This window comes from Xiphophorus maculatus, chromosome 2 (assembly GCF_002775205.1).
Source record: "Xiphophorus maculatus strain JP 163 A chromosome 2, X_maculatus-5.0-male, whole genome shotgun sequence".
Classification (NCBI taxonomy): Eukaryota; Metazoa; Chordata; class Actinopteri; order Cyprinodontiformes; family Poeciliidae; genus Xiphophorus; species Xiphophorus maculatus.
In genome coordinates this window covers 29,208,619-29,224,542 of record NC_036444.1, presented here as the reverse complement: position 1 = coordinate 29,224,542, position 15,924 = coordinate 29,208,619, and the positions used below count along the sequence as shown (strand labels likewise).

Here is a 15,924-nt window from a genome sequence, read left to right as displayed (position 1 = left end):
ATTATCTAACAAACTCCATCAAATTGCATTAATATCTGGTTCTACTGCAATTATTCCTGAATGAACATGGAAGGACAGTGTAAAGTTGGTTGCACTGAGTTTTCTGCAAATGAAGAGATGAACTTTGCAGCAGCTCGTCATATTGAGCATGCATCCTGTAACAGTAGAAAGAAAAAAATCCCTTTAAATGTCATGTTTCCAGCCCTTCAGCTCTGCCTTGGCTGTGCTGATTGCTCATTGCCCTCACCTGCACTGAGCTGGTTCCTATTTAAACAGCTGCTCCTCACCAGCTCAGTGCGAGATCGTCTGTTGCCACTGTCACAGCTTTCAAGCCTTGTTGTCCCATGTTCCAAAGAGTTTTCTGGTTTCTGATCCTGCCTGTTTTTGACCACAGAGTTTTGCCTAATCCTTCTGCTGTTGCAAGTCCTGTTGCTGAACCCTGTCTGTCTCTGACCCTGCCTCCTGCCTTCTGGATTCTGGATTTTCATTGCCTGAGACCCTCCCGTGCATGACCCTGGACCGTTTCACGACTCAGCCTCTGGTTGGTGGATTTTGTCCCTGTCGTCTGCTTGTCCCCTGAGGCCCCCCAGATCTCCCCCTGTCCATTTACCCTACCTGCCCCTGGCTGGACTCCTGACCTCTGTGGATCCCCCACCCCTGACTCCACCAGTGAGGCAACACCCTTCCACACCAATTACTTTTGTAATAAAACCTTTGGTGAATCATCCTCTTGTTGTGGCTGCGTTTTGGGTTCTGGCTGATCCTGCTTTTAACATTACATTAAGTTGGCAGTATGTGACTTCTATCAGAAATGTTTTGTTTACATATTGCATTCTGTAACATTTTTCATAAAAGTTACACACTGCATCTTTAACAGGAAAAAACCCGCAGCAGAATCAGGCTCAATGTGAGAAGCCATCTGCCACAACTTACTGGGGACTTGGGAAGTTACAACCGACACAGATTCACTGGTCCAGGAGTACTTTCTATGTTGAAAAAATAGTTTATGGCAGCAATAGTGGTTTCATCTAAGATAGAAACATAGCTAAACAGGTGAGCTTTCAGTTAGTTGTATCTTTAACAAGAAGAAACCTGCAGCAGAATTAGGCTCAATGTGAGAAGCCATTTGCCACAACTTTCCCCAGTAAACTGAAATACAGCAATAGGTGTACCATCTGCAGAAAGGACATGAAGTTAAAGGCAACAATAGCTCAGCCAACACCCCCAGACACAGTCACAGCTAAGCATAAGACATAGCTTCTATAAAGAGAAACAGATGGCAAAAAATGAATGGCAGAAAAACAACAGATAATGCATCATTGGAGGTAGTAAGATAATGTGTCAGAGTTAGAAGTGGTCACTATGTCCTCTCACAGCATAGGAGCTAGCCAAAGCAAGTCTAAAAATAAATTAGCTTTATTAAAGAGTACTGGTAAAATGGCAATAACATTTTTTGTTTAGTTTTTTTAATGAAATGTACATTTTGTGGGCTACAGTTTGCATGTGTAACAAATGCAGAAAAGAAACATAACCTGCAAGCAGCTGTTAGCTAATAGCAGCAGTAGCTATAACCTACCACAGCAATCACTTAATAATAATCAAAAACATTAAGCCTAAACATATACTACTGAAACAGATGGAATGTTCTGTTCTTTATGTGGCAAATATTTGAGTGTCAAATCCTGAAACATGAAGTGGTGTTGTTCTGGCAACAAGTATGTGTGTAGCGATACAGAGAGCGAGAAAGACTTGGTTTTGAGTTGTACTTTAACGGTTTTCCCTTTGCTGTGGAGCACGAAATGAATAATATCTACATGTCCAAGTTTGATTGAGTTAACAGAGTTATTCTACGGCAGCAGCGCAGCTATGGATGACATGTAAAAGAATAGTTTTTTTGCCCTCCAGCTTTGTCCGCATGCGTGGAATTTCCTTATGTAAACAATAACATGCCGGTGGTCTATATTTGTAAATCTGATTATGATTAAGTCAGTGCTTCACCAGCTATGAACCTGGCTACATGTCACTGCTGGTATTGGTCCAATAAGTAAAACTAGGCTGATTTGAAAAACCTTTGTTTATTTTCATCTTGTCCTTTGTGTTTTGGAGGGACACAGGAAGGAGTTGGTCATGCAGTATTTGTTCAGTTGTGTGTCAACTTTAGTGATGCAGTACAAGATTATGGGTTGCTGAAACAGAGAAGCAATGTAGGTAGTATGGTCACTTTTAAATTATGACAAAAGTGTAGAAAAATATGTATAATATACATGATATCAGTTAATACTGCCAAACATCAGAATTAATAACGGCTAATAATATTGGCCTAAATTTTCCACATCAGTATATCCCTAATATTCTTCTATAGCTTAGAAAATTAACCTGTAAAAATAATAGTTCACATTTTAGGCAAACTGGACAAAAACTTAGCTGAAATTGTATTCAGTGTAACAGTAAAAATCACTACCAGCAGTCTCACAAAGACACTCTAAGAACATATCACAGTCTACAGTGTTTAGTTTATGTCTTTGTTCTTCTCAGTCAATTAAATAGATAAACTATTGCTCCCTCATAAAGCTACACTGAGCGCTGCCCACTTTGTTCTGTCTACATGCATCCGTCTCTGCTCGGCACCCCACCACCCCGTCATTGCGCTTCATCAGGATTTTGCTGGGTAGTTCCAGGAGGACATCAAATAAAAGAGGGGCTCTTATTCTCCATGCATCTCACCAATCAATTTAAGTCCAGCTGTCCGCTGGAAAACACTGAATACCTGAAAATCTTCATCAAAGAAACCTCCTGTATCCTGGACAGAACGTCAAAAGTGGACATGTCAGGGGGAAAGAGGACATTTTGTCACTCTACATAACAGTAGAAAGTAATTGAGCATAACACTTAAATAAATGTCTCAAAACGTGCTTTCACAAAATGTTCAAAGCCTAGAAACACCATTTTCCTTCAACCGTTGATTCAGATAATATTTGGCAAATCAGCAGGGCACAGGAGATGAATGCAAGTCCAAATTTGCTAAAGTGGGCTTGAACCCCTATTGTAACAGCTTGTAGTTTAAGTTTATCTGTTGAAATTGCAGAAAGAAACTTTAAAATTGTGATGCAGTGTAATTCATTAAATTTTATATTGAAATACTGAAAACATACCTCAGAAAGCACAACAAAGGTGTAGGCATAAAAAGGTCTGGAGTAGACAAAGACTGGCAATGTGTAGTCTGTATGTGCAATGGTTGCAATCCTCATGGCTTCTTTCACTCGATAGTGAACAAACTTGATGGTGTTTGAGGAAGATTTCAGCTCAAAGTCCAGGTAGATGGATGGGTAGAGGGCTGTGCTTTTTTTCCAGAGCCACATTAAATGGTCATTGCGTACATGTTCAACATTGGGACATTCACCAGTATAGCATTGTGGGTGTTGTTTGTAGCCATAGTTGTAACAGTCTGGAAAAAGATAGAACCCCCACAGACCGTCTGGTCTCCGAGCTTCAGCCAGCGCCAAAGTGAGATTCATGAAAGCTTGCCCTGACTTTTCAAAACGATCCTTTGCTTCTTTTTCCACTTTGCTTTCTGGCCAGTGTGGGTGGAGCTTGTGGATCTGTTCCTTGGACTTTTTACGGTAGATGTCTTTGGAACCCCAATTTCGTACCCACTGAGGCCTCCAGTTCTCCCAGTCAATGACACCGAGGCCTCGAAAATCCTTGTGTGGTATTAGCTTGTCAATGTCTACTCGGGCCTTGTTCAGATGTTTGGAAATGCTCTGGTTCTGTGGCAGGCCACCATTGATAGCAACACCTGAGCTGGAGTAGTATGGGTAGTATCCCAGATGACCATGGTAGAATATTGTGACATTCGGTCCACTTAATGTCTCATTAAGGTTTGCTACAATGTCAAAAATGCTGAGGTCTAGATCCACCTTAAATCGAAGGCGACATGACTCGGTAGGGGCGTTCCAGATTATAACAAAAGGCAGATGAGGGATCAAAGGTGTTTGAGCTGGTTTTGTTCTGTGACCTTGAACTTGGAGCTTTTCCTCTGTGCCAAGCCAAAGGACCAGTGGCAGGAGGTGGAGTCCTATTTGCACCATGGCCGATGGTTCTTCATGAAGCAATTAGTGAGATAGGGAGAAAAAAGAAATTAGATGTTCAGAAAGAGATCATTTGAGCATCAATGAACAAGGATAATCAGCCAGGCCTTTGAACATCATGAGCAATGGCCACTGAAGTGAGAGCTCCAGATTCCACAAACACAAACCTACTTTGTTCTCAAAGAGTAAGACTGCTTTGGAAAAAATAGTGAGTACATTTTATTTATCTAGCATCTTTCTCATACAGCAGTCACAAAGTGCTTCATAGTAAAAATAGTTTTAAAAAAGTAGTAAACGCAATGAAAACACAAAGGCACATTAAATGAAATCAAACTGTCATAAAATAGATGGAACTCCAAAAGGTCAGAAAGTGGCAAGCTTCTCACAGATATAGCATGGACACTCACAGTAGAGATTTGTTTAAAAAATTAATGGATTTATTTTAACAAAGAAATCTGAAGTCTACTATGGACTTTTTTTTTCTCCGAAGAGTTATTGCGGAGCTAGTGGCTCGTATTTTTTGCGACAGTAGGCAGACAGGAGAGGGGGGATGACATGCGGCAAAGGTCGCCGGGACCGGGAGTCGAACCGCGTCGAGGACCAAGACCTCCAGATGTGGGGCGCACTAACCCCTGCGCCACCACAGCACGCCCCCTACTATGGACTTCTAACAGAAATTTGAAAATCAAATCACATTTTATTTGTATAGCAGATTTCACCAACAAGGCTTTTCAAATCACAAAAACACGAAGTCATGCAACATAGAATCAATAATCAAAACATTACATTAAGTCAAGTACCATCATTAATTTCATAATTACTCTAACAAGGTGGATTTTCAGTCGAGATTTAAAGGAAGTCAGTGTTTCAGCTGTTTTACAGTTTTCTGGGAGTTTGCTCCAGATTTGTGGTGCATAGAAGCTGAATGTTGCTTCTCCATGTTTGGTTCTGGTTCTGGGGATGCAGAGCAGAACCAGAACCTGAGAGGTCTGGAAGGTTGATACAACAACAGCAGATCTTTAAAGTATTGTGGTGCTAAGCCGTTCAGTGATTTATAAACTAGCAGTATTTTAAAGTTTATTCTCTGAGCTACAGTGGAGGGACTGTAGAACTGGGGTGGTGTGCTCTGACTTCCTGGTTTTAGAAAGATAGAGCACATAACCAGCAGCAGCATTCTGGATCAGCTGCAGCTGGAGGATTGATTTTTTTTTAGGCAGAAAAACATCTTTCCTGTTCATAATCTATATTTGGATCTCTGAAGACTGTAACTTTTGTTTTGATCGTTTTTTGGTTTGTTTTGTGTTTTCATGAAGTAGCAAACTCCTCACAGGACAATTCACTGTTCAGTTTACGGAACACTTTGTCACACCAAATCCAGTTTTTTTTATCCTTCTGGCCTTATCCCCAAGTCATGTCTACACTACTATGTTACAAATGTTTTGTTTTTAACTTGCACATTCTTATTGAAAAGTACACATTCATGTTTATTCTAGAAGAATTTGCCATTCACTAAACTACATCTTTACACAAGTCTAAAAACTCATAAAAGAATTAGTAATAATTCACTGGGTTATTGAGTCAGTTAAAAGCATCTTGGTCTCTTGTTCACAAGTTGATGCTTGGATTGAACAGGAGCTGGACAGAGGAACTGATGCATGATAAACTGGTTCCAACTCTCACACATGTCATGAGATATGGATCATAACTAAAAAAATCAGTTCCTGGATACCAGCCAATGACGTTGGGTTTCTTTGTAGATGGATGGTCACATGTAAAGTGGATAATTCAACACAAAACCATTTTTAGATTTATAAAACCTTTATTTGATGTGTATAATAGAAAGGAGAGCCTGTATAATATTTGTTTGTTTTTTTTAAATTAGAACAGCCTGTCTTTTAAAATGTTTTTTTGTTTTTTTACCCCTCCAGGGGGTCTTTTGTGGTCTCTAGTGTCCCTTATATGACAGTGGGCTGACAGGAAACGGGGAAGGAGAGGGGGGAAGACATGCGGCAAATGTTGTCGGGTCCAGGAGTCAAACCTGCGACGGCCGCGTCGAGGACTGAAGGCCTCCAAATACGGGTCACGCTAACCGCTACGCCACCATGGCACGCCCCCTCTTTTAAAATGTTTGAAAAGCTTAATATTGCTTGTCATTCATTTCAGAAAGTGAAACTTATTTTCACTCATTACACACATAGTAACTGTGATTATGGTTTACAGACGATAAACCCCATTAATAATCTAAGACAATTAGAAAATTATGAAAATGGATAATATTAAAACTTAATCATCTAACTCAAAAAACTTGCAAAGCTGTTAATACGCAGTCAGGCATTAAATTGTTTTGCATGGAATAACAACTGCTACAAAATATTTTTTTTATGTATTCCCATGAATGGAATCAATTTCTTAACAAGCATTGGTTTAGTCTGTTTGCAATTCTGACTCCATATCTTGTCTGTCATCCCTGCTTTGCTCTGGTCTTATGAAGGAGCCCCACCACAAACCTCATCTAATTTCCTCTGGTGCTCCCCATATGCAAGTAATTCACATTTCATCCTTTCCAAAGTTGGAGAAGAAACATAGTGACTTGGCTCTTAAGAAACACAGACAAAGAGGTTTCCTCCAAGAATGAAATGGAAAATCTCCCAGCGTTTCCAGCACAGTTACCAGAGCAGAGGAGGAAGAAACCGCCTTTGAGCTGAGGGTTCTCAATGTAAGTATTAGCACAAAGCTGAGGTCATCTAATCATTTTAATAGGAAAAGCTCTCAGGGATCACAGTAAGAATCTGGATCAGTACACAAGCTAGGAAGGAAGATGGCTGAAGGAAAACATTCACAGTTTGTCATAAATCGATTAGATGTTTCCTTGAAATCTTTTTTTGCTATGACCTTTTCTTCAGTTTGTCTTGGGTTCTGACAGCAGGCTCCACAGGCTGCGAGTTTCTCATCGGTTTTCATGGTGAAGCTCAACCAAAACAAGCAGAATGTGGTGAAGCCACTCTGGCGTTCCACAAAACCGCAGGAAAAAAAGGAGCCTCTGGAAAAATTATGACTCCAGACCACAAGACAGACCCCCCAAACGCAAAGTCTCAGTTCGTACCAGCATGAAAGACTCATTTCGATGATTTGTCTTACATAAACACAACTGAACAGTTTAAAGCAGTCAAGGTTGGCTGATTGGAACCAGATGGTTCTGATGTAAATTGTCATTCTGAGAAAACCTTTTTTGACGTAGTGATATTTTCCTACAAGCGATAAGCTACTGCTTCATAATGCTAATCTCAAGATTCCATAACCTTTCTCAGTTAATAGGTTCAAATAACACTTAACTTGAGTTTAACAATGAAGCTCTTTGACCATGTAAAATACCTAAGAAGCCTGTAAAAATAGCAAAAACTGCAATTAAGGTACTGAAAGAACATCTCAAATGTTTTAAACTTTAATCCCAGCAGGTACCATCTCATACAGTCAAAGGCTGAGATGGTCCATTCATCAAACCATGAATACTGATGACAATGATCACATGCCAGGGCAACAAGCCATCAGCCACTGCCTCATTAACACAGTTTTTGGACTGTAGGTTAGGTTCTGCTACAACATCCAAGAGTTCTGATCAATCCGTCATCTGGACATGGAGACATGATGGACCAGGACATAGACCAGTGTTGTATAAAGTACTGAAATCTCAGAGTCAAGTAAAAGTACAAGTACCTCTCCAAAATATGACTTTGGTAAAAGTCGAAGTCACTGACTGAAATGTTACTTGAGTAAAAGTCTTAAAGTATCTGAAACTTCTTGTACTTAAGTATGGAAAGTACTGTAAAAATGGATGTACTCAAGTAATGTAATGAAAAGTACAAGTAAAAAGTAAAACAAAGCAAATGCAGGTTGAATGACATTTTTTATATTTTGGTAAACTTGTCAAATACACTTAAAATAATGTACCCAACCAAGTGCAGGCAAAATTAAACCTGCTAATAGATATACCTGCAGGCATCATTTAGTTAAGAAAATTAGGTGCTTTACCTATAGCACAAGGTTAACTTAACCTGCTTTACAACTGAACCAGCTTCTTAGTATACCCTCCAGGACAGAAAATACAAAGTTTTTGTAAGTCTTAAGTTTTCCCTTCAAGTAAGGTCAGTGCTGAAAATGAGAAAAATAAATAGTACAGATAATGCGGCCAACATGAAGAAAAAGAGCTGTTACGATTACTCTACTTCACAAATCAGTGAATCAGTCAATAGGTGGTGCACACAACTGGTCATTATGCTAAAGAAAAAAAAACCCCAGAAAACTTTGGAGCGGGGGGCGGGGGGGATGCATGCTGCCCACTGACGCGGCTCAGGGATTACGTGACACGCAGCGCCGTGCGCAGTGCCCTACAATGCACTGTAAGCTATGTAATGTGTTTTGAGGCAATTGACCAAAATCCCGGACAATTTTTAAATTCCCCCCGGACATCTTTTTAGGTCTGAAAAGTAGGACATGTCCGGGAAAAAGAGGACGTCTGGTCACCCTATCACCAGCTGGTGGTTCCCCTGGAGCCGTGTCCGACGTAGTTGCAGTCGTTGTGGTCTCCGTCTCCTCCTCCTTGTGGCTGCTGCTGATTGCGAGACTTGCTTTGTGTTTAATGGGAGAAGCGAAACAGGTGTATCCTATTGGTGGTGATGAACAAGCCCAGGCAAGTAGGATACGGACTTTGTTCGGTAGCCTACTTGCTACTTGCTAATCAGTAGGTGGGATCAAAACACTTTGTTTCTCTCTCTCGCTTTTTTGTAACGAGTAACTAAACCACACATTGAAAATGTATCGGAGTAAAAGTACGCAATTAAGTTCGGAAATATAGTGAAGTAAAAGTGAAAGTCATCAAAAATTTTCATACTCCAGGAAAGTATGAAGTACTCCAAAATATACTTAAGTAAAGTAGTGAAGTATTTTTACTTCGTTACTATACAACACTGACATAGACATCCACCTGGACTGACAGGAGAGCATGGAGACTCTGGAGGAGCTGCAGAGATCCACTGCTCAGGAGGGAGGATCTGTTGTCAAGACAATTATTAGCTGAATAAAGTCAATTTTGAGACATTCTATAAGTAGTTACATAATCACAAAATTCTTCATATTCTTGGCAAATTTCCCATTTTGAGACAAGATGGGATTTTTTAACAGGAAATAAGACAAACATCTCTCATTGCTAAACAGAGTGAAATGAAATATTTAAAAAAATCAATTGATAATTTTATTTATAGCTAAAGACAGACTTTAGTCAAAATTCATTTAATTCATTTCAAAAGGAACATGTTGGTCAAATTGAAAGATCATCTTAATCTCAGATCTGCCAGGGGTTTCAATATGTTAGGTTAGGGAATAACTGCTCTCATATTGTACTAATTAATGACTACTCTCAATATTTTTTTTATTTGTCTTTTTTTTCCATTGTATTTTATTTCAAGTATAAGATAAATAAATCAAATCGTTTTTGTAATATATTGCACATTTTCTGACCCAAAGCTGCACCTTATGCACAACACATATTTAACAGTAAATCTTTATACAAAAAATAATATTAATGCAAAAAAAGAAAGAGTATTCCTAACCAAATAAGCAAAGCAAACATGCAAAGCAAATGAATAATCAGCAAAACATGGAAGCAAATCACAAACTAAATCTGCAAAGGAAAAAAAAACGTCAAATGAACATACAGCAAAATTACAAAAAGGGCTCACTAAGGGGTTGAGCCTTACCTCACAAAATTCAATTATTAATTGGGTAAGTGACTACAGAGCCTCTAGGGGACTTGGAGGATTTCTTGTTTCTTTTGCATTTCCTTGCAATAGTTTTTGCATTCTCTCGCAATAATGTACGGATCAGTTCATGCGGCATAATTGAATACTGAAAGCCTTTCTTATGGTGTCTACCATAAGAAAGGCATACTTTCTGCTATAATATAAAGTTTTCATAGGGTTCTTCCATGTATGTTAATAACTGGTTTGTGAAATATCTGAAGTTTCATATCTTTTTCTTTAAGATAGGAAATGCACCGATGTGCAAAATGCAAAAGCAGAACAGGTCAAACATGGGCTTTCCATCTTTTTTCATCATTTCTAAGATATAAACAGTATGATTTGTAAGAAGAAAAAAAAGAAAAACTACATCCAAACCATATGGACTATTTTGGAGTTATTTTCACAGGGAAATAACTGACTGACTTGATTTTGTCTTTTTGTGTCAACCTTACACAAACAGACACAAACATGCAATGAATAAATGGATTTTCAATCAGTTTGTTTTGCTCCAAAGAGTTCAGAATATATGAAGACATTTTCACTGAGACTCTTTGTGTATATGTATATTTGAAATTGACATTTGTGACATTGTGACAAAATAGACTTACATTTGTTACAATCAGAAATATTTGCTGATTGCAAAATGCTAAATGTTTTGTGAGGGAACACAAAAATATTGTGAGGTAACTGAAAAGAAAAAATTTCTGTAGATGACAACCAAACTGAAAACAGCATGAAGCAGCAGGACTAGGACAAAACAACGGCTCCTTCAGGATGTGCACACCGTACCTATAGGTCAGGTCTGCACACCCAGAGGTTGCAGGAGGAGGCGGAGAGCCTTGGAGGTTTCACAGCCAAGTCCCACAACAATCCAGGAGCTAAAGGCAAAATTTAGTGCCAGGCATGGGATAGAGCCCAAAACAAGCTGGACAATGAAATCACCTACCCTGACGAAAACCCCAAGCCTAAGGCACCTGTCCGACCGCACACACTCCCAGAGAGCATGAGGGACACACAACCCAACCACAGTCCTGAACCCAAGACAGGCATGATTATAAAAAAACAGTCTGAAAGCCAGACAAAGGGAGAGTACAACACTAACCTGGATGCAATGACGAATGCAGTGTTTGGAGAAGACATGACTCTGAATGAGACATTCCACAACATGCCATCGCCACAAAGCTCAGATGAAATGGTATGTGTATAAGTGAGGAGGATACGCACTTAGCTTTAAAGATTACACTGGTGCCATCTACCACTCACCTTAAAAGGTGAACCTGCACCAACATGCCACAGATGCATCAAGAACAAACTGCAAGAAGTCCCAAACCAGGGCTGCAGAAACACATGATGTATTTTTCTTTGTAAACTCTGGGAGACAAAACAAATATTGGTTCCTGTAGAAGATGTGATGGACTCCCCAATGAAGCTTGAACATTTGATGCTGTGAGCTAATCAAATGCTCGCAGCATAATGGAGGTAAAATCCATTAAGTTTGTAAATGAAAGGCTGACTGGAACAAAAGGGTTAAAGGATAGAATAATTAGAGTACAGGTAAAGATTCAAAAATCGCTTTCAATTCACCATTTTTGTCCCAAGACTGTACATAATTCTGAAAAATGAATTAATGTTTTTTTCTGTTTTGACCGACTAGAATTTGTTGATAGTCCCTAAGTGACCAAACACATTCTGGAGAAAGCACACAGAATCTGCCATCTCTGTGATAGACAGCATGGAAAGCCATCACTGTCTCAGCTGAATCCCAGAACGCATATCTGTAAAATATCCATCTAACAACTAGCTTCACTGCAGGGCTAAACCCACTGCAGGCTGTAGGTTCAACTTCAGGGTTGAACCTTGGGACATCCCAAGGTTCGATTAGCAAAACAGGAGTTTGATGATTGCTGCTGCTATTAGTTTGAAGGAGTTGAGTAGGGGAGGTGCTTTGTAATGTGGAAGCTCAGTTTGGAAACTGTTCCCCAAGTGTTTCATAAACCCAGATGGTTGCCTTGGGAGAGTCAAGAATTCCTAAAGCATGCATGAAGAGTCACACTTCAGGTTGATGACAGAATAACATTATAACATGATGTAAAGCTCAAAAGAGTTGATTTTACATTATACTACCACTTTAAAAGTTCTAAAGACATATCTTAGGCACCAACACTTATAGATATCAGTAGCAATTTGTTTTATTATCTTGTAGCAAATAATAGCTTTTTATCTTCTATTTTAAAGATGACATACCTGTCCCCCTCTTCTGGCTGTGTTGAGGATTGTTTCTCTGCCCTTTAATGAGTTAGCATCATTGTTCTGGTGTTTTAAGGCTGCAAAATGTTCATTGATGAGCGGCTAAAGCGCATTTCAGCCAGTGTCCCCTGCTCCTCTGAACCTTTGTGTGTTTTCAGGGCACACATGCCCTGCTATTGTTGCACTGGCCCCTCCTCATTACAGTCCTCATTTGTTATATTAAACAGGAACAGAAAATGAGAAAGTACATCTTTCCAGTGAGAATTTCTTACATGGAAATTAATCTAAACATATACATGTAGTCCATAGAAGTCTAGGATAAATTTAGTAGACATTGAGATTTAAACGTGAAAGGGAAGAGAATGTCCACCTTGAACCATTAATCTGCAGTCTGACAACCTTCTGGCACAACATTTGAAGTCAGTATTGCTCACTCAAACAGGAAACCTCTCCACACTTGAAGACATTCAGATGGATCTACCTACATCTGTGAATAAAGGTTTTCCGTTATGAAGTTAAGCAAGTGCATTGTAGTCAGGTTGAAATGAATACAGCAGCACAAGTGATTAATTATCACTGAGAGTGGCTCTTTATGTGAATTTTTTTCAAAAGTTTTAAATAGGCACAATTTCTCTTACTGAACACTGGAGAAGGATCCCTTCTCCATGGATCCTGAACACAAATAGATCCATTAGCAGATCCCTCATGGATCTGCTAATGGAGGTTTACGTACTCACTTCAGGGGTAGAGCAAGCTGCACCTTGACATGTACCTAGCCATTCAATTGACAGCAGACTGCATTTGTTGATTGGCCCACTGAATTACATCACTCTATGAGCAAAGGCCGAACCTTGCAAACTTCAAACATGTCAGTCACTGCACTGGATTCCACATGTTTAAAAAATATTCAAATAAAATCCCACTATATTGATGGTTTTCACATAGAGCAAACTGATCAGCTGATCAGATAATTGCTTGGGCCAGCAATGAATTTCTCTAAGACACAATAAAATATCTGCATTTATTTGAGTCTAACCTCAACCTCAGGGTTCTCCACTGCTGAGTGTTGCTGTTAACATCATCGGGGAGTCGACGATCTCCTGCTCACTCAAGTTCTCATGTTCTTGCCTATTTTCATGAACACAACAGTGAGAAAACAGATCGTCATGGAGATATCCAAATTGGGGTAGAACCGAACTAGACTTTAACCAGTTAGGGTGAGACGGTGTTTTGAAGAACTGAGGTGAAACAAACGGAAATCCTGGGTACAGTTATTGCTTTTTTGGATCAAGTTCATGAGAAGTTGATCTAAAAACTAGTTAAAGGGAGGTATTACATAATATAATTTTTTTTTAGATTTATATCATGTTATGTTACTCCCTCATAAAAACCTATCTCAAAGATTCCTCCAAAACATGAGGAATCCTTGAATCTCCCATGACAACAATTTGCCTAACCTCTTTCTCCCACAAAGCACCACCAATTTCCACAAAACTCCTCTTTGTGTAAATTGGCTTTATGAAAATAGGATGGAGACTGCTTCTGTGTCACAGAGCACCTCTCCTCTGCAACTTCCCTGCTCAGCTCCTCTAGACTAGTGGCAGCAGCTTTCAGTAAACGCATGATGAAGCTCATCTACTAAGCTCATCATATGAACTAAGAATGGTTGTTAATGGCATCATGAAGAAGCTTTATTGTGATGACTTCCTCAGTAAAGTTTCTTTTAAGTCATATTTGGCATACAGCATTCTTTTAATAACTGAAGTTAACATAGTTACTTAATTGTGCTATAAAATGGCACAATGGCTGGAAAACATAATACTGCCCCTTTAAAGTTTCCATTCATTTCCTCCATGTTTTAGGTTTCCTCATGTTTCTGCTGTGAGAAACATGAGGAGTTCTGGAGTTCTTCTGACAGAACTGGTGGAACTGGGTGCCTTTTTCAACACTGACCACAAAGTTTCCACAGGACAGAGATCAGAGCTCTGTGGTTGTCATTAAGACCATTAACTTTACTATAAGCAACTTTGTGATTAATTTGGTGGTAAGCTAATTTGGATGATTGTCCATTTGGAAAACCTGTGTCCAAGCTTTAATATCTGAGATATTTCTTTAGTATTACAACTTGTGTTGGTATTTGCGTAATGAAGTACACAAGCCACTCCTGTAGCAAAACACCCCCACAACACTACCATTTGGTTTCATCAGAACATAGGCCATGTCACTTCACCCAAGTTTTCAAGGATTTTGCTTTTATTTTTGGCATAAAGACTTCCTCATCTCTGAGCGGCCTTTCAATTCATGTTCACTGTGGATGTCAACTCACCTTCAGCAGCATCTTCACAAGATCTTTGGCTTTTGTTCTGCAGTCAATTTGTACATTTTGGACCACAACCTGTTCTTCTCTAGGACACAGAACCTGTCTCCTTCTTGAGGGTTATGATGGTTGGACATTCCCATGTTTCTTATACTTGTGCATATTTATCTGAGCATATGAATATGGCATCTCCACACACCTGGAAATTGGACCAGAGGATAAACCAAATCATGGAGCTACTCAATACTCTCCCTGACATTTGGAATAGAAGTTACTGCAGAACCTTAACTGCTAAAGCTAAAGAAAGATTCAGCTCATAGCATTTGGAGTTCACAAAACATCACATAAACATCAGTGAAAATACTTTACCATTTAGACCACGGGAACAAACAAACATGCCACGATTACATAAATCAAGATGTCCCAAAAGCAGGGTGGACTGGCATAAGGGCTATCGGGGGATTCCAGGTAGATTCCAGCAGAGAGACGGGCAGAGCAGAGCAGCGGCTTGCTGTTCATGCAGGGCTGGCCCAAGGTAATATGGTGCTTTAGACAGGATCATGATTTAGACTCCCTGAACCCCTTCTACCAAGAACCTCAGCATCACTAACAGTGTTTAAATACAGATTTAGTGAAATCCATGACAGGGAGCCCATTATGTGACTGAGTTATTGGTTGTTATTTGCTGTAATGTATATGTGAACAAACTCAGCTCTTACACAAAGATTACACCATATTGTAGCCATGGTAACACAACAATCAAAAATATCCAGATGATTCTTTAAACTTTTACAAAGTAAACTTCCTTATATATTAAATCTTAAATGTACAATACATTTTTTTTTCTGCTGAATGCATTAAATAAAATGTAATAACATTGTCACTCTCAATGAATGAATGCTACAGGTTTACATTTATGGTTTGTGTTACAATTAAACCATTTCTAGGGGCCCCTGAATGTTTGAAGGGCCCGTACCAGCAGCTACTGAGTTCTATTTGCCTTGATATCTCAATCTTACAATTCTAGATCTCAGAGGTACTAACATAGAAAAAATACTGTATGTTGAGAAGATACTGGAAAGGTTTGAGTGTAAACTCAGAGCCACTCCTAGTGAAATCAAATGTGATCTGGTTCCAGAAGGAAAACAAACTGATCAAAGAAAATGCAGAGAGATGCTGGGCAGCCTCATCTACATCATGACCTGAACTAGGCCTGATATCAGCTGGATTGTGAGCAGACTGTCACAACATATGTCTGATCCCAGACAGGAAAATATGACGGCTTTAAAGCTTGTGTATAAATACTTACAAGTGACTAAAAACTATGAGTTGTGTTATAACAAGTGTGACACTAAACTAGAGCTGCTAGGATACTCTGACGCCGACTGGGCCAACGATGTTCTTGGCAGGAAAAGCGCTACAGGGTATTGTTTTAGCTTAAGTCAATGTGCGGCTGTAGTTTCATGGAAAACAAAGA

At 39.4% G+C, this 15,924-nt stretch overlaps 1 protein-coding gene across 1 annotated transcript in view; it reads right to left on the bottom strand.

Moving 5' to 3' along the window:
- The window catches only part of LOC102218221 (hyaluronidase-like), a 30,569-nt gene that overhangs the window by 1,064 nt on the left and 13,581 nt on the right, over positions 1–15,924 (bottom strand). The window contains exon 2 of the mRNA XM_023349302.1: positions 3,153–4,099. Within this exon, the coding sequence (XP_023205070.1) occupies positions 3,153–4,088 (936 nt within the window). The 5' untranslated portion in view covers positions 4,089–4,099. The remainder of the gene's footprint in view (positions 1–3,152; positions 4,100–15,924) is intronic.